General features: G+C 43.1%; 1 protein-coding gene across 3 annotated transcripts in view; it reads left to right on the top strand.

The window, feature by feature from the left end:
• Positions 1-15,025, top strand: part of KIF2A (kinesin family member 2A) — a 41,536-nt gene extending 26,511 nt beyond the window's left edge. For all 3 annotated transcript variants that reach the window (XM_069962730.1, XM_069962729.1, XM_069962728.1), the window contains exons 10-20: positions 2,971-3,061; positions 4,530-4,593; positions 5,153-5,244; positions 6,369-6,511; positions 7,034-7,238; positions 7,499-7,609; positions 8,082-8,149; positions 12,477-12,627; positions 13,244-13,345; positions 13,925-14,060; positions 14,845-15,025. In XM_069962730.1, the coding sequence (XP_069818831.1) occupies positions 2,971-3,061; positions 4,530-4,593; positions 5,153-5,244; positions 6,369-6,511; positions 7,034-7,238; positions 7,499-7,609; positions 8,082-8,149; positions 12,477-12,627; positions 13,244-13,345; positions 13,925-14,060; positions 14,845-14,930 (1,249 nt within the window). In that variant the 3' untranslated portion in view covers positions 14,931-15,025. The remainder of the gene's footprint in view (positions 1-2,970; positions 3,062-4,529; positions 4,594-5,152; positions 5,245-6,368; positions 6,512-7,033; positions 7,239-7,498; positions 7,610-8,081; positions 8,150-12,476; positions 12,628-13,243; positions 13,346-13,924; positions 14,061-14,844) is intronic.
• Positions 15,026-26,252: the final 11,227 nt, after the last annotated feature.

The raw sequence follows: 26,252 nt of genomic DNA, 5'->3' as shown, positions 1-26,252 counted from the left end.
GTCAGCTGACCTAGAACAGACCACTTCCTGAGACACATAGTGCTAGACACATGCACCAGCTACAGTAGTGAATGTATAGATGCATCATTGTTAGATGGCACTCCTTAAAAAAGTGACTTAGAGGGCTGCTCCAGGCTTAGGAAAACATGGCCGCTTTCTTCCCAAAACATCACCACTCTTGTCTCCAGTTTGGGTATGGTTTTGCAATCCTTCCCTGCAATCTGGCTATTTCTGTGTTTTGAGAATAGCAACTGAAGCTTCACTGACCCCTTTTTGCATATTTAAATTTTTAGGGGCAAGGTATCAATAGACACTCTTGAGTGAGTACTTTGTTGGATTTTTTTTCAGTTATCTCCCTGAACTCAGTGATTACTGTGTTTTGTTGGTTTACTTTTCATTGCCCCCGTTAGCCAGAATCCTGCTCCACAATGAGGAGGGGCAAAAAACCCTGAAACAGTTGTCTGTGAGTGGATGCCTGGCCTTGGTATTTCCCTTGTCATGTCGCAATACTCGCAACTGAATTGGACTTTGACGTAAAAAGGGCCACCCTGGTGTTTCTCTATTTATGCTCCAATACTTACAACCGAGTGGGACTTAAGGGGATACGTATTAGGGTGGTTTGGTAGTCTTCCCGCTGGGAGACACCCCTTGTCAACAGGTTTTCCTTCTCGGGAGGGATATTTGGCTATTCCTGTGTTTTGAGACTCGCAGCTGAAGCTCCACTGACCTTTTTTTTTTGCATATTTAAATTTATTGGGGGCAATGTATTAATGGAGACTCTTGAGTGTGTGTTCTTCATTGGATTTTCTTCACTGAGCTCAGTGATTGCTGTGTTTTTATGGTTTTGCAATTTAGCTCTATTCACTTCAATACAAGTGGCCATGTTTTCCTGGGCCTGGCTAACCCCTTTAAATCTATCTGATGACATTGAGCCCTGGATACATATGCCGTTCAGTGTGTAGCAAGTTAAAATGCCAAGCCAGACAAAACAGAAAATTGTGTAGTAAGTGTATCAATAGGTAGAGAAAACCCCCAATAAGATATAAAAAAAATACTTTCCAATAAATCTGTCATTTATTAGAAGATTTCCTAAATCTCTTAACTGTTTGATCTTCTATGTGTTATAAGGAGGTTACTGCATTGGTTATCAGTTTGGCTAGGTTGAGTTTAACCCTTAGGCGACCCTGGACGTACCCGTACGTCCAGGGCTGCCTCACTGCGTTCAGAGCGGGGCCGCGATCGGACCGTGCCCGCTAATACCTGCGGTCCCAGGCTATGAGCGGCACCCGGGACCGCGGCGGTTCAGAGCGTGGCCGCCGCGGTCCCGGGTGCCGCTCATAGCCTGGGAACGCAGGTATTAGCGGGCACGGTCCGCTCGCCGTGCCCGCTAATACAGTAATCAACTTTGACAGCTGCATCTGATTACCGAATGCAGCCGTTCCCTGGTGTCTAGTGGGGAGGATCGCTCCTCCGGGACAACACATCTTACCCCTTCCGGGGTCAGCGCCGTAATGCCGTTGATCCCGGCTCTGCACTCGATTGCTTCCAGCTGCAGTAGCCGGAAGCAATCAATGTGCCTGTCTCATGGATCTATGCTGCATATCTATGCAGCACAGATCTCAATGAGAGATCAGTGCACTTATACTAGTCTAGTATAAGTGTAAAAGTTAAAATAAAAGTGTTATTAGTAAAAAGCCCCCTCCCCTAATAAAAGTCTGAATCACCCCCCTTTTCCAATGTTATAAATAAAAATAAACAAATAAATAAATAAACATGTTTACTATCGCCGCGTGCGTAATCGCCCGAACTATTACTCTTTCACATTCCTGATCTCGCATGGTAAACGGCGTAAGCGCAAGAAAATCCCAAAGTGCAAAATTGCGCATTTTTGGTCGCATCAAATCCAGAAAAATTGTAATAAAAAGCGAACAAAAAGTCGCATATGCGCAATCAAAGTACCGATAGAACATATTATGGTGCAAAAAATGACACCTCATACAGCCCCATAGACCAAAGGATAAAAGCACTATAAGCCTGGGAATGGAGCGATTTTTAGGAACATATATTTGTTAACAATGGTTTGAATTTTTTACAGGCCATCAGATAAAATAAAAGTTATACATGTTACATATCGTTGTAATCGTAACGACTTGAGGAACATATATAACAAGTCATTTTTACCCCAGGGCGAAAGGTGTAAAAACAAAAAACAAAACAAAAGAAATGCGTTTTTTTTTTGTTTTTTTTTTTCAATTTCTCCACACTTTGAATTTTTTTTTGGTTTTGCAGTGTACTTTATGAAAAAATTCAGCCTGTCATTGCAAAGTACAATTAGTGGCGCAAAAAATAAGGGCTCATGTGGGTTTCTAGGTGAAAAAATGCAAGTGCTATGGCCTTTTAAGCACAAGGAGGAAAAAACGAAAACGCAAATATTTTAATTGGCCTGGTCCTCTAAGGGTTAAGGGTCCTTTTACATGGGCCGATTATCGGCCACAAGCATTGCTAGGAACGCTCATGCGGCCAATAATTGGCTTGTGTAAAAGTGTCAGCAATTGGTTGTTGCTGAGCAGGTCAATAAATCATTGTTTAGCCTGTGTAAACAAAAGATGTGTGGCCCATAGTAATGTACTTAAATGGCCACACGACTGATAAAGGGATCATATGTTCGGCCTGGCTGCTTGATTAATTGTGCAGTGCAGACAAGCGCCAATCTCCCTGGTCGGTCCTTGTTTGTGGCTGTGGATGGCTGAAGATTGCTCAGTCTAAAAGGACTTTAACCTCTTGTTGCTGGTAAGTTATCATTAAGTTATTAGACTGAGTCAGTATTTTTTGTAGCTATAAACCAGGAATGGAACTGTCATACTATATTCTGTGTCCATAAAGCATATGGCATTGTATTTTGTCTGTAATGCTACACGTGGATGTACTAGTAGCTGTTTTTTAACTTTAATTTTTTTTTTTTCCCCTTAGGTTCACTGCACGACCTCTTGTAGAAACCATCTTTGAAAGGGGAATGGCCACTTGCTTTGCATACGGACAGACTGGAAGTGGTAAAACCCATGTATGTTTGCAGCCTCATTAACTTTTATTGAGACTCTAAAAGTGTGTTGTGTTAGAAGGAGGCAGGTTAGAACTTGTGGATGGTGCCAGGTACACTGGCTGAGTCTGCCCGAGCTGTCGGTTTAGTATCTGATCTGTTTGTGCACCAGCCGTGCTCCATGTAACCCCTCCCAGCTGTAGTATCTGGCAGCCTAGGCAACTTGTTCTGTTAGGGTGAATGTCTAATACAATGCTAATGTATACAGTACTTTCTCTATAGTGTTGTCAGAACCCAAAGAGCTACAAAGCAGAAACTGACAGACATTTGAAGAATTATCCTAAAAGGGATACTCCATGCAGACACAAGTGCTGCTGTCTCTCCCCATTGCTCCCCTGTCTGAATGAGTCATAATGACTTGGGGCTTGGCTTGCAAGTAGCAACTGCATATAAGCCTGCCCCCAGTCTTCCTCTGCCATGGAAGAATACACTGAGCACATGAGCGGTTTGCGTACACTTACCTGTGAGGCATAATGATGTTGTCCTTGGGCAAACAGCTTGCCGAGCCTCCAGTCACAATGCAAGTATACTGCTCATGATAAACTGGCAGGGTAACTGGGGGGGGGGGGGAGATAGAGCAGAGGGCAGCAAGCAGAACCTATTGTGGCATTACAGAACTTCTCTTCCAGGGGGTTAATGTTGAGTGCTGCAAATCCAGGAAAAGGGGATGGATACAGCTCACCCTTCCTCTCTACCCTCTCCTTAAGGTGACGGGCAGTCTGTCACACCTCACTATAGTGTACCTGGCAGTAAATAATAATCCCAGCATATACACCAGACCTGTCTATAGACACCCAATGGTTAGGTATAAATCTGTTTTACATTTTCCTATACCATGAAAAAACTAGCCTGGTCCTTTTTCTATTCACAAAATACAATTAGAGGCTGGGTTCACACTACGTATATTTCAGTCAGTATTGTGGTCCTCATATTGCAACCAAAACCAGGAGTGGATTAAAAACACAAAGGATCTGTTCACACAATGTTGAAATTGAGTGGATGGCCGCCATATAACAGTAAATAACGGCCATTATTTAAATACAACAGCCGTTGTTTTAAAATAACAGCAAATATTTGCCATTAAATGGCGGCCATCCACTCAATTTCATCATTGTTTGAACAGAGCCTTTCTGTGTTTTTAATCCACTCTTGGTTTTGGTTGCAATATGAGGACCACAATACTGACTGAAATATACGTAGTATGAACCCAGCCAGAAACTGTACATAGTTATCTATGGGTAGCACAATTGTGTCGCATGTTGTTGCATCCGCCATGGTGAGAATTACAGTGAAGCAACATTGTATTTTATAATGAAGTTAATGGATTATATCAAGTTTTAGTTCTGTGAGCACTGTTAAAGATGTAAGATTTTTATCTGTGCGCTTTAGAAACTTACCTTTCTTTATTACTTTTTTTTTTTTATTATTATAGACCATGGGTGGCGATTTTTCTGGAAAGAATCAAGACTGTTCAAAAGGAATATATGCTCTTGCAGGTATATCTGTAGCGGTAGATAGATTACCTAATCTTTGATCTGCCCCTGGATAAGGAAATATATTTGAAAGAGAATCTGTTAAAGGGGGTAGTTCACAAAACATTTTTTTCTTTCGTATCAGCCAGTGCCAGAGATTTATAATTTACTTCTAAAAAAAAAAAAAATCTTAAGTCTTCCAGTACTTGTCAGCTGCTGTATTTCCCGAATGTCCAAGGCTGCATGCACATATCTGTGTCAGTTTTACTGTGAGGAAATAGTGTCCGTACAGTAATGACTGTTGGTGTGTAAACGCCATTGAAATGAATAGCAGTTCCTTCTTCTTTCCATTAATACATCGGATGACAGTAAATTCTGTAGGATTATGCACATTGCGGTTATCGCTGTGCTTCTGCCAACTGCCTTGACCTATATACTAGTATTTGCATTTGTCATCATGTTAGTAATTTATTTTATTTTTTTCTGTTTGATTATGCTCTTCTCACATCTTGCAGGCCTGTCGACATCTTTATTCATAAGAGATTTTCTGGCGTTTTTAATCAGATTTTTCTTTTTCACGCAGCAAGAGATGTATTTCAGATGCTAAAGAAACCAAATTATAAGAAACTAGAACTTCAAGTATATGCTACATTTTTTGAAATCTACAGTGGTAAGGTAAGTGCATCATGATGTGTGCTGAATATTTTGTATGAAGATCCATTTTTGGGTGGATTTTGAGGTGCACTGATATAATTATGGTTGGCTTAAAGTGGTCATCCTATGGGAGGATAGGCAATCATTTTTTAATATTCAGGGATCCAGTTTAAGTGAATAGGTCAGTGCTGCAGTACCTTACACTGCCACTAGTAGCACAGTGTTTGCAAGTGTAAACCAGCCTGCAGCTTAAAGGGAACCTGTCACCCCCCGTGCCGGGGTGACAGGCTCCCGACCCCCCGCTACAGCTCCCTATACTCACCTGATCCCGCCGGGTCCCGCTTCTGGATCCGGTCGGGTCACAGAGATCTCCGCTGCTGCAGCCCGGCGCGCGTGCTGAGAGATGAGTCCAATGCTCATAGAGAATGACAGAGCGCTGGACTCTCTGTCATTCTCTATGAGCGTTGGACTCATCTCTCAGCGCGTGCGCCGGGCTGCAGCGGCTGATATCTCCGTGACCCGACCAGATCCAGAAGCGGGATCAGGTGAGTATAGGGGGCTGTAGCGGGGGGTCGGGAGCCTGTCACCCCGGCACGGGGGGTGACAGGTTCCCTTTAAGAAAATGCAACATTTTCACAGTGTGTAGATAATTGAATGCCTCTGACATGGGGTACAGGCCATGATTATAGGAACTGGACAGTAGGTGAATGTCTACTATTCCCAACTGTTTATTTATAACCTGTTCACAAGATCTGACCTCATACTCCCATTGATCACGAGAAAAAGAGACCTCCCTTTCCCTTCTGTGATGGGGGAGAAGCTGTTGGGTGGCCTCACTTGGCCCCCCATAGTCTTGTATAGAGCTAATGTTTATCCAACAGTTAGAGGAGGGTCCCAATTTTTGTTCCCCCCACCTATGGATAGGCGATAGAGTCTAAACGTGTGTTTAGAGATTTATCTGAAAGATTTTTGAAGCCAAAGCCAGAAATGTATTTAAAAAGAGGAGAAATCTCAGTCTTTTCTTTATGACATGTTCCCTCTTTATAGTCTGTTCCTTTAAAAACCTCCCAGATAAATCTCTCTGTAAATGCACCCTAACAGTAATTTTAAAGAGTAAAAGTAATAATTTTTTTTTTTTTGCTAAGGTTTTTGACTTATTGAACCGGAAAACCAAATTAAGAGTCCTGGAAGATGGCAAGCAGCAGGTGCAGGTGGTTGGCCTACAGGAAAGGGAAGTGAAATGTGTAGAAGACGTTCTCAAACTAATTGAGATTGGCAATAGCTGCAGGTATGATATATAAGACTGCTTCATATGTGTGTGGCTTTAAATGGGTTACGACACCTGGTCTTCATTGATAGCCTTTCCTGCATGTTCAAGGAAAGTGGTCATTGAGTAAAACCGCCCAATGGACTCCTGAGCCCATAATAAGCAGGAATTTAAATGCATAAAGTACAAGTTATCTCGAAACACGTAAACTGGCCCAGATTCTTCAGTCCTGTGTGAAACAAAAACTAGTGTAATTTGTCCACAGCAACCAATCACAGAGCAGATCTCATCTTACCAGAGCTTGTTAAGATATTAGAGCTGGGCTGTGATTGGTTGCACCAGTGGCTGTGTTTTTTTTTCACACAGATTGATAAAACTGGGCCTATGTAATAATTTGCTCTATAACTGTTATTTTCATCGTAACAGGTTCCTTTTATTACTATGTAGTTTTTTCTTTCTGATGAGGCATAATTTGCTGTTTTATACCAGCCTTCATGTAATGCACGGTATAGGTGACTGGTATTCTTCTCCCCTGTTCTTTAGGACGTCAGGTCAGACTTCAGCTAATGCACACTCTTCTAGAAGTCACGCTGTTTTCCAGATAATTTTACGACGGAAAGGGAAACTCCATGGTAAATTTTCCCTGATTGATTTGGCTGGAAATGAGAGAGGCGCAGACACCTCAAGCGCAGACAGACAGACGCGACTCGAAGGGGCCGAGATAAACAAGAGTTTATTAGCACTAAAGGTGGGTTTTCATACCAAAAAAATTGTAGAAAGTGGACACCATTCACTATGTTATATAAGTGCCTTTTGTTGTTTCACAAACCAAAGCCGTAGTGCACCAAGAGTGGATGGCCTCTGCCAAGTATACTAAAAGAATAAATTCCATCCCTGTTAATATTCATAATTATTAGGGGGTTTTTGTCATGTTTCTGGATTTAATCCTTGATAGGCGACCTGCTAATATTGGCTGATGTTTTTTTTTTTTTTTTTTTTTTTTTTAAGGAATGCATTCGTGCACTTGGTCGAAATAAGCCTCATACGCCATTCAGGGCTAGTAAACTGACCCAGGTTCTGCGGGACTCTTTTATTGGTGAAAACTCTCGTACGTGCATGGTAAGCCTTTATTCTTACTAAATCTTTTTTTTTTTTATAAGGGAAACGTCTTTAGTTCAGGAGTTTACATGTTAATCTGTCATAATGGGCACCAGCAGCATCCATGGATGCCATTGACCAAAATCGTCATGTTGTGAGGTCTATAGTTTTTGATATGAAGAATGGCACTTCAAGCTGTGCTATTTTTGTCAACTATGACAGACATCTGTGACATCTCCTCCCGCATGGATTTGGAAACAGTGTTACCTCTTTGTAATGCCCTAGTGTAATATTCAACATTGAGAACTGTCATATCTGTACAGATCTGCCTGTATATGTAAAGATTGTCTCCTTTCATCCGTCCCCCTGCCAACATTTTGATCTTGTTAAGGAATTAGAATGTTGCCTAATTCTGTAATAATAAATCTTTTATATAGTACTGAAAATTTGTTTTGTTGTCTGAAGGTGAATAATAGTGTCTGTTGACTTGTAGATTGCTACTATTTCTCCAGGAATGGCATCTTGTGAAAATACCTTAAACACCTTAAGATATGCAAACAGGTAATTCTTTTCCTTTCTGAAGTGATTTGTGCTTTTTAGTTGTTTAAGTCAGGAAAACATAGAATTACAAAAGAACTATAAAAGAATTACACAACACAGCTCAGTGTTACAAGATAATAATCTTCGATTAATACATAATAAAGCATGTTTAAAGATATGTAAAAAAATGGGATATCCATACAAGTTGACACAACAGTAAGGGGTTAGATACCAGTTTGGAATGAAAGCTTGCAATGTAAATGGTATATACATTAAATGCTATAGAGATGAAATCCTTGTGCAACAGTAGCACCTAGTGGCCAAAAAACAAAATACACAAAAGCCTATGACTGTATCCATGTTTTTCAGGGCCCCTTAGGGCTGCATCAAACTTCTTCAGCCACCGATATTCAAATGCAGTGTGATTGTACTCAAGTTGCTCTCATCTCTAAAACAATGATACAGATTAACTGGTTTGGTGCACCTGGGGTGTTCTCTGGCCCCCGAGTGCTCTGGTCGACTCACCTTCTAATAAAAATGTACGTGACTCCCCTGCTGTATTGTAGGTGGATCAATGGGATATTGTCAGATCTCATGCAAGCGCAGTAACATTGGCAGTACAGCAAAAGGGCAGTGTTACTGTGCCTGCATGGAGTCTGAGAATGGGATCCACCTACATCACAGCAGAGGAGTCACATGGACATTTGTTAGAAGGTGGGCGGACCAGTGCACTTAGGGACCAGAAAGCACCTCAGGTGCACTAAACCAGCTAATTTGCAAATTACTTTGTATAACCGTATCTATGAAATGGCACAACAAATGTTGCTACAAGACTTAATTTAAGTTGCCTTATTGCCCTATACGAGCAGGCCTAAATATGCAAACCTGCTGTTACTTTGCCCTTTACCATGCCTATTGACCTTCAAGAGCTAAAGAAGTAGCCGACATCTAATTTTCCCATCCTTCCCTATATACTTGCACAGTTGTTTAAGCAAGGCGGCGACTTGTCTCCCTTCAGAACAAAAGGATCCTGTTCTTTCCCTTACATTGTTTATCAGGAGTTAGGACACCCCATACACATAAGGTAGTTTGCCGGTCCTGCTGAAATCTTATGTGTGTTGGTACGTTCAGTTCAGTACTGAGGCTGGCAGCTAGAATTGTAATCTTTGATGGAGTTGGCAGCTGCTTCATTTTCTCAGTTTACTGCCAGTCTGCCCATTAGCTGCAGTTTCCTAGTAACTTTTGCCCTATAGAGGCCACAGCAGTAGGGCTGTTACCCAACACCCGGCCATCATGTGTCAGCTGAGGCTCATAGACCTGCAATGATGAGTGAATAACATTTACAGTGTGCGGCACTGAATCCATGCCCCTTTCCAGCTCAGATATATGTGAGATACAGATTCTGAATCTAGATGTAGCATTCTGTACAGGTTATATTTGTATGTAGAATATTCTTACTTCCCACTTCCTCTGATGTTCTGTTTAATCTCTGTCTAGTCTATTAGTATGAATGGGATTTGCTAAAATCTGTTCTGTGCTTATGAAACTCTGCTTCATCTTCCTGCTGTGTTTCGGGCTCCAGGGTAAAGGAATTTGGGATTAGTCCATCGGATATTCCCTTCACTCAGGGTAGCGGAAGTCGCTCTGATCTCTCTCCTTCCTATGAGTATGACGACTTCTCTCCTACGCTCACCAGGTCTAACCTGCATTCTCTATTCTCCCGAATTTTGTCATGTGCACTCATGTGTTCTTGTGGCCTGAGCCATCGACACTATCTTTTTCTTTATTGCTCACTTTTTCAGTTGACTTTGTGTTGCATGGTTTTGTAGACTTTCATCATAAGTTGGTAGCGTGGATTCAGTTTCGGTCATTTTTTTTTTTATATTGCTTTTGTTTTTGTCAGCTGCTAGAGATTTCCTTGTTCATACATAGAACACTGGTGAGGGCAGCCACGCGTCATGGCAGTGCCAGGTATGACACGGCAAGAGCAAATCTTTGCAGCTGCTTGTGGCCAATAAACTGGAAACCACATCCACAGTATCCATCTATAATGTCCTTATAGTGCATTCAGGCTGGAGTCATTGGATCATTAATTTTAAGAATTTTTAAATAAAGGACAGGTTTTATTTTTTTTAATTTAAAGAGAAGAGGTTGAGTGCGCAAGATCTCTTTGCGTGTTTTAATTTTTAGTATTCATTGTTATACTGGTCGTGAATGTGTAGTGTGTACCACTAGTGCCAGGAGCAAAATAGACCAGTTCTAGTGATCAGTGGGCTGTCAGCAGTCGGATCCTTAGGGCCCTATTCCACAGTAACCATAATCTGCCGCATCTGCCCCATTCAGCCCGATTCTGGCGATTATCGCTCTGTGAAATAGAGGGAACGATCAGCCGATGATCGTTCATTTAGGCCAGACCTAAAATGATCGTTTCCCCACCGCGCATCGCTACGGTTGAATAGCGGTGCGCGGCGGGCAACCGACGATTTGAGAAGCAGCAGCATACATTACCTGTCAGGTCTTCTACTCCGCTCTGTCTTCCTCCCCGGGTCCCGCGCGCTCTGGCTTCAGAATGGCCTGTCAGCTGATGGAGCGCTCAGCCAATCACAGGCAGGGACCTCCGCGGCCTGTGATTGGCTGAGTGGCCTGTCAGCTGACAGGCCATTCTGAAGCTAGAGCGCGCGGGACCCGGGGAGGAAGACAGAGCGGAGCAGAAGCCCTGCAGGTAATGTATGCTGCAAGGACATCGGTAACCATGTCCCTGCAGGCCCAGTAAACGAGCAGCGATCTAGCCGATCGTTTACATCGTTGATCAGGCCCTCCTCGGCCCGTGGAATAGGACCCTTAGGGTCCTATTCCACCAGACGAGCAACGACGTAAATGAGCGCCGGCTAGATCGGCGCTCGTTTACTGGGCCTATTCCACGGCCCCGATGATCGTGAAACAAGGGCTGCAGGGACATTGTTACGGACGTCCTTGCAGCCCTTGCTTCATACATTACCTGTCCGGGCGCAGGTCTTCTTCTCCCGGTCCCGCGACCTGCAGCAGCTTCGGAGCGTGGTCCCGGCCAGTGATTGGCTTAGCGGTCTGTCAGTTCAGACAGGCCTGCTCCGAAGCCGATGCTGCCGCGCGGGAACGGGAGAAGAAGACCTGCGCCCCGACAGGTAATGTATGGTTCTGCTGAAATCGGCGGTTGCCGCTGCGCAACGCTATTCAACCGTAGCGATGCGCTGGTGGCGAACGACAATTTTAGGTCTGAACCTAAATGAACGATCAGCCGATGACATGATCATCGGATGATCGTTCTCTATTCCACAGAGCGATAATCGGCCGAATCAGGCCGAATGGGGACGATTATCGCTCCTGTGGAATAGGCCCCTTACATTGTACTATGAGATGTTCTTTTAGATGTGACTTGTAAATGTCAGCTGCAATTCAGGTTCTAAACTGCTGACGCCATTAGGACATAGAGACACATATCACTTTTCATAAATCTGTCAGTGCTTCCAGAATGTAGAAAAATCCTTTTATTTTCCTCTGCAAAGAGGATTTCCCAGGCTTCTGATCTGCAAGCTGGAATGTCTCCTCTTGTCCCCTCTCTCCCCCCCCCCCCCCCCAGGGATAGGGATGGGAAGGGGGCTCAAGAAATCCTCTGATTCTAAAGCATAAAAGCAGTTCTCTACAATCTGGAAGCACAGACTGATATATGAAAGGCACCACGTGTCTCCTTGATCTAACAGCTATCTAAAAGTGTCAGCAGTTTGAAACATGAATTGCAGCTGACAGTCACTTTAATGCGCTAGTGGTCAAAAACAAAGAGAGAGGAAATTTATCCACCTATTACATCTTCCTAAGACAAAGCTTTCAAGTAAGGTATCTGGAAAAATGTTCTATTGTTTAGGATAACAGGACTGTCCAGTCAGTCGTGTTTGTCTAAATCTTAGTAAAATTACAGGAAAGAACAAGACTTGACTTCACCTTGTGAAATAAGCCTTAGCAGACAAGTTCTTCTTAATGTTGACAACTAAAAGCCCCAATATCTTAAATCTGGGAATAATGGGGGATCCCCATGCCAGAGCCAAATGCACATTCCTCAGGTATGTTTCACCCATAAAGAATACATACCAGCACAGTCATCAAACCCCCCCCCCCCCCCCCTCCTCCTTTTTTTTTTTTTTTTTCATGGGAACACATAAGCAAGTATCTTATTAACATTGATATGTAACAAGGAGATCTTACAGCTGACATTGTACATTCAGATCGTTCTTTTAGTGGTTACTTCTTTTCTTTTCTTGCAAGTGAGAAACCAAGTGAGCTCTTCCTCATTGTAGTGTGTTCCATCTTGTTTCAGAGTGAAAGAACTGACTGTGGATCCAAGCGCTGCAGGAGACCTCCGCCCTATGTTACATCATGCCCAGAATCAGCTGGATGACCTGGAGTCACTGTGGGGAGTGGGCAGCTCTCCTCAGAGGGATGACCTCAAGCTCTTATGTGAACAAAATGTGGGTGGATACGTGTATTACACAGGCTGCTCAGTTACGAGTGATGTAGATTGTGTATGCTGTCTACTAAAACCTGATTCACACACATTTGTTATAGACTGCCCAAAAAACGGCAGTAGCCATAAATGGTGCCATAAGGGGTGAGACATCTACAGACTGACTTATGCATATATTGAAGGGGTTGCCTGGAGTTGTATAAAAGGGTCTTTTTTCTTCCCTGCTAAAAGCATCTTTGTCTATAGTACATGTTTGATATTGAGTTTAATAGAGATGAGCTGCATTAGGGGTTATTTCTATTTTTTCTTATTTCATTGTCTAGGTTACAGACCACCACTCTGCTCTAAAAACAGCGAATAGCGATGTATAGTGTACATGTGCTCTATAATATGCACTAAAATATATACTGTAGCTATATATAGACCAGCCAGACAACTGATTTTAGAGCAGAATGGTGGTCTGTAACCTAGGCAAATTTTAAATCTGATGAGCCCTACTAGTTAACTATGTTAGTAAAGATGAGAATACGCCTTTGAAGTTGGTATATAACTCTCCCTAGTGAAGTCTATTGCCCATGTCACCTTGATCTTTTATCTCTCATCACTTTTTTGATAATCAGGAAGAAGAAGTTTCCCCACAGCTGTTCACCTTTCACGAAGCAGTGTCTCAGATGGTGGAGATGGAGGAACAAGTGGTAGAGGATCACAGAGCCGTGTTCCAGGTAGGACCCCTAAATCATGTATATATATATATGCACGTAGATTTAGAACCTCTTGTTAGTGGTAGAGTCATAGGTGCTGATTCTAGTGAATGCAGAGTTGTGCTTTGTGCACAATATATGATGGAGTCATGAACATATAATTTGGTGTCAAAGTGATCAGTGAGTAGTAAAAATTAGCAAACTTATAGTAAAATCGTCAGAAAACAAAGATAAAGCTATAGGTCTCCTAGGGCTGTATCCATGTTTTCCAGGCAGCCCTAGGACTGCAGCCATAGGCAGCTGGATTTAACAGTACATTAATGAGGTCCAAGTTTGCACGAACTTACTGTAAATAAACTCATCTCTAGTGAATAGTCTTGTCTTTGTAATGTCTTTGTATTTCTCACTGTACCTCCAATGAAAATGAAATCCTGCCTATGCTCATCCTTATGGGCAGTCAGTCAGCAACGGAGCAGGAAGCAGTGTGGTCATATCTTGTAGTGTAGAATGTCTCACTCCTCTGCCTCTAACTCTGTTTGCTTTTCTGGTGATGAACTCATAATCTCAGAAGCTAATATTTTATTTTTTTTAATTGCCCAGGAATCTATACGGTGGCTTGAAGATGAGAAAGCGCTTTTAGAAATGACTGAGGAGGTGGACTATGATGTGGATTCCTACGCTACACAACTTGAGGCAATCCTAGAGCAGAAGATTGACATCCTAATTGAATTACGGGGTATGTGCTTGACTACTTGTCCATTCTGTAGAATACTAGAAACTGGGTCCATTAATCTGGAGATGGCACATGGTATCAAAGAGTATCCTTGGGGGGCTGACTTTCTAACGCCGGACCTTTCTTACCTTTCTACAACCTGTACTGTGTTTTTAGCTGCATGTTTTTGCATCTGAAATTATGGTAAGTGTGAATGTGCCATACATGGAAATTACAGATCTCATATTGTTGCAGCAGACTTGCACTAAAATGTTGAAGTCCCCCTTGGGCCAGTAACTGCTTCTCATCATATGACTCATTCATTATATGGATCTTAGGGGAAGAAAAGGTGTTTAAAATGTAAAATCACTATGGCAGAAAGATATTAAAGTGTTATTGTCACTTTAAAAACCTTGCACTTCAAAAGTTTTGATAGGTTAGGGTCTGGGTGTTCAGATTGTCATTGATTGATAGATACAGCTGGCAGGAGCCCCACTCCTTTTCTATGTACAGTGGTGACAGTCTCCTTATGCAAGACAGAGAGTGCGGCAAGGAGAGAAGCATTTACTCGAGTGCTTCTCCTATGTCTATCTAATAATCAGTCAGGGTCTGAATGCCCAAATCCCAAACGATCAATTCTTCTGCCCTCTATGTGTGATGTTAGTGGTTTTCATAAAGTGACAGTAACTCTGAATGTACTAGACCTACAGATATTGATAATCGTGTAGGCTTATGGAGTAGTGCTAATGTTAGTAAACCTTTTTTTCCTAGTGTGTAATGTTCATTTCTTTTACTTCCTGTATTTCAGACAAAGTGAAGTCTTTCCGAGCTGCTTTACAAGAGGAGGAACAAGCCAGCAAGCAAATAAACCCCAAGAGACCACGAGCCCTTTAAGGAAAGGCTTTAATGAAGGATGACCTTATAAAGAACTTTTTTTCTGTAACATAGCATTATAATTATTATTATTAAACTGTGGCCGTAAAACCCCATTACTTGAACCGTAAAGTCAACTTTTTATAATGTCAGTGGAAATTTCCTCCTATTTCACTTGAATGGGAAATCTGTTTTGGGCTAACCACTACACTGACGCCTAGACAAGCTTCAGATCCGAACGGCACAAACAGTAGGGACTATGAGGCACTTTGTCCAGAATACACCATTCAATGTCTTATTTTGAAAATGTTTGTCTTTTTTTGTTTGTTTTTTTTTGTTCTGTTTTTTTTTTTTAATAAATAATTTTAAAACTGTACAGGAGGAAATCCTCCATTTCCTTGTCATCCAAGACTCCATATTGCTGCAGAATGAGAAGTGATGGTTCTAAGCTACTTGCATGCTTGCCTATTCATCCGTGATTGTACAGATACAGATAGATATTATGGACGAGCTGTGCGCACCTCCAATGTGCCTTTCTGAAGGCTACCGACCCAACGTATTTTCATTATGCACAGCCTTAATAAAATCCAAACATTCTTTATCATTGTAAAGTTACAATTTCTCTCCTATCTATTTTTGTTGTATGATGTGCCATATGGAAGTACAGAGCTTATACTCTATAATACAGAGCAGGTAGGCAGGGGCAGAATCCTTTCAATTAACAAGTCACTGTTAAGTCGAGACTGATCAGCTTTTGCATACATACAGATGTGTTTAGGTAGCCATTGCTTAGCTGTATTTTGCGCTCATTTTTTATTTTTTATTTTTGCCATTTGTTCCAAAAAATATTGCAAAATCAATTTTTTTTCTTTTCACCACCAGTCTCTATTAAGTTTTAGGGTAGACCCAATGTGTAATGTACAGTCGTCATCTATTAATTAGCCTGCTAAACCAAAATCCTAGTTTGACCAGCATGCCTGTAAGCCTTTGGTTCTCAGGTGTTCTGGGGTTGGCCACACATCATGGGGACAGCAGTGTTGTATCTTTGTGTGTATGGTCCCAAGTACATAGCACAGCTGTACTGTGTATAGTGCCTATATATGCTGCTGGGGAATCGGTCCTCCATAATATGGCATTCTAATAGGAATAAAAATATATTTCCACGTGAAATCATAAATTGGTATGAATAGATACAGTGTGGCCAAGTTCTGTGGGAGCCATATGACAACTCTGTACAAGTTGAAACCTAATGTGGTCATGCAGATGAGGTCTAATCTTTAGGGAAATTAATCTCTTTTCTGTCTATATACATGGCTGTGTGCACAGTTATTACTGGATTTAACCCACATCACATACATATCTAAACCAAATTAATAATAAAATAAATATTGTACAAACGTGTATTGCAAAGATGCACTGGCTAACATATCTGGATGATCCTGACTAATATGAATGTAAACTACTCCCATGTGAATGAGTTATAAAAATACAAATTTTTGAGCTCTAGCACATGACTATAATACAACTCTTTACAATCTTTGTGTTGTATAGCACTTCTGTACTCCTGTTTTTCTGCCATAGTTTTTATGCAATGTAAAGTTGTCACGTCCTACTAGATGCCATATTACAGAGATGTCCACTAGAAGTGTTGCTGGCGACCAGAATCATGCATGATATAGTGGCTCATGCTGTGTCTGTGATTTGGTAGCATTTTACCGTACAGACTCCATGCACACAGCTCTGCCCTTAGTGTTACTTTCAGGGGGTGCTGTCAGTCCATACCAGTTTGCACATACCCCCAGATGCTCCCCCCACGTTTGCTATGGAAAGGCCTGCTGGTAACTCCTATACTTGGTGCCTGCTTCTCCTTTAAACTAATCATCAGTGACTCCCATCATCCACTTGTACAATGCACATTGAATCATTACTGTATAGTTAATATTTTCATTTTTTTTACTTTTATATTAGAAAGGAGAATTGCCATTAATGAAGTTTAGGTGTTGCTGCATTTGCTTCACTGACAGAGTGATGGCACTATTTCCTATTTTGCACCATGTTTTCTTGTCTAAATCTCAAAAGAAATAATGTATGCTGTTAGATCATGCTGTTCATCTGTACATTTCATCATACAGAAGTTCTTTACCGATGACTATTGAGCGATATAAAGTATACAGTCACTGCCTTATGTTCATTCTGTTAACTGATGCCTTTAGCACACAAGTTAACAATAAACAGAACAATGTTGGCAAGTATGGTGCGTCCTATGCTTCTGTGTTCTTACTACTATGATGATGGTTGAATATGAAGTTTACATTTACTGATACTAATAACACATGTAATTATATATTCGTCACAATGATATAAAGAGAGTGTTGTGTGAGCAAAATAGGGTGGAAAATTGCCTGTCCACAGGGGCCGATTGTAGCTTTTCTGCTGCCTCAGGCGAGAACCGAAATGGCGCCGTACATATTACCATCATAGTGGAACAAAGCCCACTATACTGAGATCAACATTATATATACACCAAATACCACCACACAAGGACAGCATATCGCCACCCCATAGTGACTAAATATTATCACCAATATTACCATTACACATTACTACCACATCTTGAACATACTACTACTGCTTAATGATTGTACAATACTAGTGCTTTTACTAAATAAGAAAACGCTGTAGAGAGTCCAGCATTACCCCCAATGACAGTGTAGTGATCACGGTGCAATTACATCCAGTGACTCACACGTGACATCTTTTCTTATCAGAGTTCACTTTTGTTTTTTCTTCCCCATTCAATCCAGGCAATCATAAAGACTTTTGTTAGCCATGACTTGTCCCCGCAGCATCTATCAGACAAACACTTTAGGCTGCACACCTTGCCAACACTCTCCTCTCCCCTATACAATACCTCATCCATGCCCCAACATGAATAGCTCCCCCTATTTGACACCCCCACAGTAACTAGCCCCTTCTCTTCTTCCATCCCTTTTGCCCTGACAATGAGATCCCTTCTGCACCTCCACACTATTATAATCCCCCTCTGTACTCATATAGTCAAAATCCCCCCATCCTTTGTCCTCATGTAGTCAATCCCCCTGTAGTTCCCCTGCTGTGTCCTCATAATCCTCCTGGAACACCATGTAGCAGAGGGTTCTGTTGAAAGAATACAATAACACCGCCTAGTAATGGGTAATGTACCTGGTTCCATAATATGCTGAGATACCATGAAGCAGAGGATTCTGCGTTGAGATCACAGTAGTCCCACCTAGAAAGAGGAATGTGTCTGGTTCTATGTCCTGCTTGTGACACCATGTAGCAGAGGGATCTCTCTGAGGGCACAGAAACACTGTCTGGTAATGGGTAATGTGTCTGGTTCCATGTCCTGCATGTGGTACTATGTAGCAGAGGGATCTCTCTGATCTTTCAGGGTACAGAAACACAGTCTGGTATTGCGTCTGTGTCCATGTGTTGAGGGGTTATGTATATTATTTAATTCCTTTATATATAGTTGACAAAGGAGTCAACTAACACCAGCATTGCTTGATCTGTAGACCAGGGGCTGCTACTGGAACATTGTATAGATTATTGGCCATAATAAAACCTGAAGCAAGCCATTTATATATTTATTGGTGTAAAAACACACTTCCACCAGTAGATGGCAGGAGAGGCACCTCAAGTGCCCAAAGCTGCTGCAAATAAGAAAACAGTGTGTGCTAGCTCCCCAAGGAGACCACACACAAAGATGGCAGAGGGGCTCCAGAAAGAGCCGAAGCTGCCCGCACAGTACCTGAGAGGGGGTGGGGCAGCCCTCAGTGTGGGCTCTGGAGAGAGACACAAAATACAAAAAAAGGCGGGATGCCATGGCACTACGAAAGGCATGGGGTGTCCGGAAAGGGGCAGAGCATCCTTCAGTGTAGGCTTTAGAGTCACAGGAGAAGGGAAAAAAGGGACGTGACTCCATTCAGGTAGGTGAAGGAGCCGCTTGTGGCTAGCCTTCTCCTGTCCAGTTTGGTAGATTAAGGAGCCACCAGTCGCCGATTCCTTCTGTCCATTCAGGTAGGTGAAGGAGCCGCCAGTTGCCGCTTCCTTCAGGTAGATGAATGATCTGGGATCTCTCTCAACAGATGCCTTTTGTCACTGACACCACATTTGTAGATGCAGGAGGATATGTAAGCATCTAAGTAATGTTAATCCAGGAGTGGCAAGGCATATCAGGGACTTCCATGCAGGCCAAGTATCTGTTGTGACATTTTGGGGCATCTGTCAACGTAAACTTGGCCCCAGATGGGACAAACTAGACAAGAGGCTTCTGAAAGAAGGGTCATTTTGCATACATAGTCTTAAAAGCTTAAAGCGACTCTGTACCCACAATCTGACCCAGCCAAACCACTTGTACTGTCAGATAGCTGCTTTTAATCCAAGATCTGTTCCAGGGTCCGTTTGGCAGGTGATGCAATTATTGTCCTAAAAAACACATTTTAAACTTGCAGTCCTGTGTCAAATTGGCGTGGCCTAGAGTGTCTGTGCCCTAGGATTCGTTTACAATAGCATAATTAAAACGAATAAATGCTTTTCCTATAAAATATACTGTAAATAAATATACACATTTATTTTTTTTATTATCAGTATATTTAATTGAAAAAGCATTTATTCATTTCAATTGGGCTGTTGTAAACGAAAAATTGCTTTTTTAGAGCGAAAATTTCCTTCAGGGTGCCTTTACACACACCGGATCCGCAGCAGATTTGATGGTGCAGATTTGATGCTGTGTTCAGTTATTTAGATATAATCAGCTGCGGATCTGCAGCAGAAAATCTGCTGCGATACGGTGTGTGTGAAGCTACCCTTAATAATTAAATATTAACTATTACAGGAATTGGTATTATTGTTGGGGACCGCTTATACCAGTCCCTGTAATAGTGGTGTAACACTGCTTCCCTATCGTCCCATTGGCATCACAACGTATGGGGTATTATCGCCCCTGGGACGAAGGAATATTTTAATGAAATGATAAAAGTAAACTTTTATTCCCCTCCTCCAGGAAGTATAAATAAGCCCCACCTCCCGACACACCTCAGTCTTTTTTTCTTCGTTTCTTGCAGCCCCATGGGACCTTGTCCCTCCTCCTTAGGCTGCAGACAGATGAGTCTGAAGTTCAACGCTGGAGGCTTTCTCAGGCCAGTATTCTGAGGCATTAACTGGTGCCTCTGCCTCTTTAGACGTGGAGTGCTGTTCCATGGCTATCTTAAGGGGTAAAAGACCGAATCCCGGCTCGGCCGGGAGGTGGAACGTCACTTCCGGTCGCGGCCCTCTGGGCGGAAGTGACGCGCAGATGCGTTCCACTGCGTTCTGACGTATTCCGGTGGCGTGGGGGCGGCGCGGGACCGCACGCTCACCTCCAGCAGTATAAAGGAGTCTGCTGTACTGGCAGCATGTAGGTCTCTCATCTTGTGAGATCTTGGATTGCTGTCTGCTGTGTTGTGATCCTGCATTTTGCCTTACTTAGCAAAACCTGTGATTCAGGCCTGTTAAAGCATTACCAAAGTAAGTGGAACTTTGCTGCCATCTAGTGGTGAAATTAACACACTGTTTTCCTATAGACTAGGTCTATTTGGATTAATAAGAAATTTTATTTCAGATGTCTGAAATGGATACTAGCCCTGCTAGCAAAAAATCTTCAAAGAGGAAACACTTCACCTGCGCTGAATGTGAAACTCCTCTCCCAGATGGATATGAATATCGTACGTGGAACGTCTGAATCAGATAAGAACTGAATTTTCCCTATTTTTTCATATTTATATGTAAATATGTGTTACAGTGCGATGCGTTTCATGTCGCCCTAAACCCAATGAAGGGGAGCCTGACATACAGGACGTAGTGGTTCGGGTGAAGGACTATGTCCGAAAGACCCTTGCAGAAAAAGAGAGCCGCCATGTTAGCAAGAAAAAGTGTAAACGGAGTATCTCTCCTTCCACTTCTCAGCCTGTAAGTAAGATTCCTATAGTGGATAGAGCACTATAAAACAGTGATTAAATAAACTATTATTCATATTAAACCCTAGGGGTCTGAATTGAAGATAATCAGTGGAAGAAGGTCCTCATCATCCTCCTCTGAGTCATCTTCCACCTCGGAAGATGAGAAGGAGTTATTTAAAGGATATTTCACTCAGGATAGAATTTATAAACTCCGTAAGGCGGTACAGGCGGAGATTCATCCAGAGGACTTAGAAGAAGGTACTTCCTCCGCAAAAAAACCTAGGGCTTTTTATGTTTTCTATGGAGATGTTACATACAGAATGGAAGAAACCGGAAAAGGCTCCGGTGTTAAGAAAGAGGTTCAAAACCTTATATGTTCTTAATTAAGAACAATGTAAGGATTGGATAGAACCTCCTAAGGTGGACACGGCCATAGCCAAGTTGTCCAATCGCACGGTTTTACCTGCGGAGGATGGGTCAAATCTTAAGGACCCTATGGACAGGAGAGTTGAGGTTGCCCTTAAAAGAGCATATACTGCGGGCGCTGCCCAGGGGGCAGTTTCAATCTCCTCATTCGAGGTTTCTAGAAGCCTCAGGCGATGGCTGGCCAAGGTCCAGGAAAATCTGGAATCTGGAGTGAGCAGGGACAAGGTCCTTCGCTCCTTCAAGAAGGTGAACATGGCAATCGATTCTCTCTGGATGCAGCATCCCAGGGAACTAGATTGGCATCCAAAACTATGGCCCTCTCTACCGCCGGTAGAAGGGCTTTGTGGCTGAAGCCTTCGTTTGGCGACGCAAACTCAAAATTTCAGTTATGCAACATGGAGTTCCAACCTGGGAGGCTGTTCGGACCAGAGTTAGATAAATTGATGGAAGAGTTATCGGACAAGAAAGGGAAATCCTTGCCACTTTCACATAAGTCCCGTGAGTCCTTTCGGAAGACCAGATCGCCTCAGCGTGGTAGAGGCAGATACCAATATAGGGGGAAAGGAAGAGGTTATAATAGAAGAACATCCGGCAAGCAAAATAAAGATACAAAAAAGTCTGACTTCTGACGCCAGAAGTGTCCCAGTGTGGGGGTGTGGGGGGGAGACTAAGTCTGTTTCTTCCAGCCTGGGAAAATCTAATAAAAGGTCTCTGGATTGTAAATATTATTCGCCAGGGTTATGCTCTTCATTTTTCTTCTCTTCCTTCCCCAAGGTTTCTCCAATCAAGAAGTGTAAAACCAGAAAAACAAATCATTCTAGAAAGAGAAATTCTTCACCTATCCATAGAGGCTCTGGAGGAGGTTCCTCTGGCAGAGAAAGGGCTGGGAGTGTACTTTCCAGTATTTATCGTGCCCAAGCCATCAGGAAAGTGGAGGCTTATTATAGATCTGCGGTATCTAAACAGATATATAATAAAGACAAAATTTCGCATGGAGAATATAAAAGCGGTAAGATCTGTCCTTCAAGAGAAGGATTTCATGGCATCCATAGATTTACAGGATGCATATCTCCATGTTCCGATCCTACAAGGTCACAGAAAATACCTAAGGATCGCTATACACCTCCAAGGGAGAGTAAGACACTTACAATTCAAGGTGCTCCTGTTCGGAGTAACCTCTGCTCCCTGCTCCCAAAGATAGTGTCCTCCATGATGGTGTTTATTCCGTTTACAGGGAATAAAAATCATCCCGTACCTCGACGACTGGTTGATTATGGCTCAGACTCAGAGTCTTTTGAGTCTGCAGTTGAGCTATGTCCAGGACATACTTCAACAGCTAGGATGGCTCATCAACCACAAGAAGTCGGACCTGGTACCTTCCAGGACCAAGGTTTTCTAGGATTTCTCATAGACTCCACACAAATGAAGCTGTTTCTGTCGTCCCCCAGAGTGGAACGTATCCAGGCAGGAGCACAACTCCTTATTCCTCCTCGACAGGTCACAATAAGAACTTTGATGAGATTCCTGGGCCTTCTGACCTCAACAGCAGAAGCCGTTTCATGGGCACAAACGGAAGTTTTGGCAATCTGGAATCGGAGGTTAGAAGATCTAGATGCAACACATGTCCGGTCTACTCAGACAAGACAGTCCCTAATGTGGTGGAGACAAGTGAAACATGGAGCATCAATTTCAGAACCGCAATGGGTGACCATTACGACAGACGCCTCAGGTACAGGATGGGGGACCCACCTTTTAGACAATACAGTCTCAGGAGTGTGGAGTCCACTAGAATCTCTCCTACCTTCAAATCTCCGAGAGCTCAGAGCAATCTATCTCGCTCTGCTACATTTCACCCCTGTGTTAATCCACAGAGCGGTGAGAATCAGAACAGACAATATGGCATGTGTAGCCTATCTGAACAAGCAGGGAGGTACCAGATCTCCTTTGCTTCTCAAAGAGGTGGAGAAGATATTCAGATGGGCAGAAACCAGGATTTCCAGGTTGTCTGCAATTCATATCAGAGGTATACACAACACTCTGGCGGATCGATTGAGTCGAGGTCTTACAGTCCCGGGAGAATGGTCACTCTCAAGGAGAGTGTTCACTCAGATAACATACAGGTGGGGACTTCCTCAGATAGATCTCATGGCGTCAGCAGGCAATGCCGGACAACCCGACGGTGGTAGACGCTATGACAATTCAGTGAAATTTTCAACTGGGGTACATTTTTCCACCAATCGCCATGATTCCCAGAGTTCTGACGAAGATCCGGATGGATCAATCTTTAGTAATCATGATAGCGCCATTCTGGCCCAAGAGGTCATGGTTTGCCCTGCTCATGATCATGAGCAGGGGGAACCTTTGGAAGCTTCCGCAGGAGGTGGATCTAATATCCCAGGGCCATCATCTCTGCAGAGACCTAGCCAGTCTCAATCTGACAGCCTGGAGACTGGAGGGTCCTTACAAACTCTTTCCCATGCACGCAGTTCTGCCACAAATAAATCATATTTAAGAATATGGAGGATTTTTTATGCTTGGTGTTCCTCAAAGCAAATTAACCCAACTAAACCATCTACTCCTCAGATCCTGGATTTTCTCCAGGAGGGGTTTGATAGGGGTCTCAAACCTGCTTCCTTAAAGGTGCAGATATCTGCCCTTTCGGCACACCTAAATTGGCGCCTTTTTCAGGTTATGGAAATTAAAAATTTTGTGAAAGCAGTAACCAGGTTGAGACCCAACTTAGTTAGACAAGTAGATACTTGGGACCTGTCTTTGGTGTTGAGACGCCTATGCCTCCCTCCGTTTGAACCCCTGGAAGAAGCAGATTATAAATACCTTTCTTTTAAGGTTGCTTTTTTATTGGCAATTACATCTGCCAAGAGGGTGGGGGAGCTTCAAGGTTTGGGATCCTCCCCCCCTTATGTAATTTTTTCTCAAGATAGTTATTTTACGGTTTCTTCCAGGGTTCCTCCCTAAGGTGGCAACCTTCGCTAATATTAATCAGCAGATCATATTACCTGTTTTTTCCCCTGACGGAGCAGAGAAAGAAAATCTAGATCTTTCCCGTTTGGACGTGTCAAGATCTATCAGGATCTATCTGAACAGAGTGGCCTCCTTCCGCAAGCAGGTAAGTTTTTTGTTCTTTTCGCAGGACAGAACAAGGGAAAGAGGGCTTCCAAACCAACCATATCAAGATGGATCTGTGATACCATCGATTTATGTTACACTTTGGCAGACCTAACTCCTCCGGAGTTCACTAAGGCCCATTCAACTAGGGCAGTAGCTTCTAGTTGGGCCGAGCGTGCCTCGGTAACTTTAGAGGACATATGCCAGGCGGCAACCTGGTTGCCTCTCTCAACTTTTGTAAACCATTACAGATTGGAATCTATACTGTCAACCAGAACAGCTTTTGCAAGATCAGTGCTATCTGCAGCTGTGATTGAGAACCCACCCAATGAGGAGCATTCGTGCTAATTCCCCATACGTTGTGATGCCAATGGGACGATAGGGAAGCGAAAATTATAATGTTAATTTGTTTTCCCTGAGACCCAGTTGCATTTCCCTTTCCCAGTTGCATTTCAGAGCTTAAACTTCATTAAAACAACTAAACTATTGTTTAGCTGTTTTAGTGAAGTTTGTTTAGATTTGAATATTCGATCAAACTCGAATCTTTCGAACAGTGCAGTATTCGATCGAGTTACTGTTCGTTCATCTCTAGTGTTCATCATTTATTTTAAGATTACAGAGGGGGAATACTAACAGCTCTGGGGGACCAGATAGAGAAGAAAAAAAAAGTAAACTACTTTGATCACAGATGACTCGCTGGATGTAAGTACACGTAATGTGCATAGTAGACTCTTTACTTGCCATAGTCCAGGGGCACCAAACTATGATTTTCATTGCATCATGGGAATTATAGTTTTGCAGCAGCAGGAGGGCCGTGAGTTTTACACTCCTGTTACAGACAAATAGCCAGCAAACAGGAGTCACAGAACCCCACCGTATGCCATATTCTAATGTTCTGTAAGGAGTCATAGAGGTGGTGCTCGGAGTGAATAAACAGGGAGGGGGGGGGGGGCGAGGAGATCGGAGTGAATACACAGGGAGGGGGCCGGGGGGATCGGAGTGAATACACAGGGAGGGGGGCCGAGGAGATCGGAGTGAATACACAGGGAGGGGGGCCGAGGAGATCGGAGTAAATACACTGGGAGGGGGGCCGAGGAGATCGGAGTGAATACACTGGGAGGGGGGCCGAGGAGATCGGAGTGAATACACTGGGAGGGGGGCCGAGGAGATCGGAGTGAATACACTGGGAGGGGGGCCGAGGAGATCGGAGTGAATACACTGGGAGGGGGGCCGAGGAGATCGGAGTGAATACACTGGGAGGGGGGCCGAAGAGATCGGAGTGAATACACAGGGAGGGGGGCCGAGGAGATCGGAGTGAATACACTGGGAGGGGGGCCGAGGAGATCGGAGTGAATACACAGGGAGGGGGGCCGAGGAGATCGGAGTGAATACACAGGGAGGGGGGCCGAGGAGATCGGAGTGAATACACAGGGAGGGGGGCCGAGGAGATCGGAGTGAATACACAGGGAGGGGGCCGGGGGGATCGGCATGATTACACAGGAGGAGGCTGCGACCTCCTCCACACTGACAGGCCCGCTCTGGAACAGGGCGGGCTCTAATAGCTTGAAAGTGCATAACTAGCTAGCGGCCGGCTGAGTCGGGGAAGTCCCCACACTTCTGGTCCGGTGACGTCACGAAAGCACATGACAAAAGTAAAAATAGAAAGAAAGAGAAAAAATTTATAATAGAAACCAATGAGACATAGTAATTATATTACAAGACAAATATGTAGGGTAAATGTTAAAATAAACTGTGTCACAAGTTTTTGTTTTTTTCTTAAGTGCAAGCACCTCAAGCAAGTTTTCTCTATATC

The sequence above is a fragment of the Dendropsophus ebraccatus genome, chromosome 3 (assembly GCF_027789765.1).
Source record: "Dendropsophus ebraccatus isolate aDenEbr1 chromosome 3, aDenEbr1.pat, whole genome shotgun sequence".
NCBI lineage: Eukaryota > Metazoa > Chordata > Amphibia > Anura > Hylidae > Dendropsophus > Dendropsophus ebraccatus.
The sequence above is the reverse complement of the archived record's forward strand: the minus strand, read 5'-3'. Positions and strand labels throughout refer to the sequence as shown.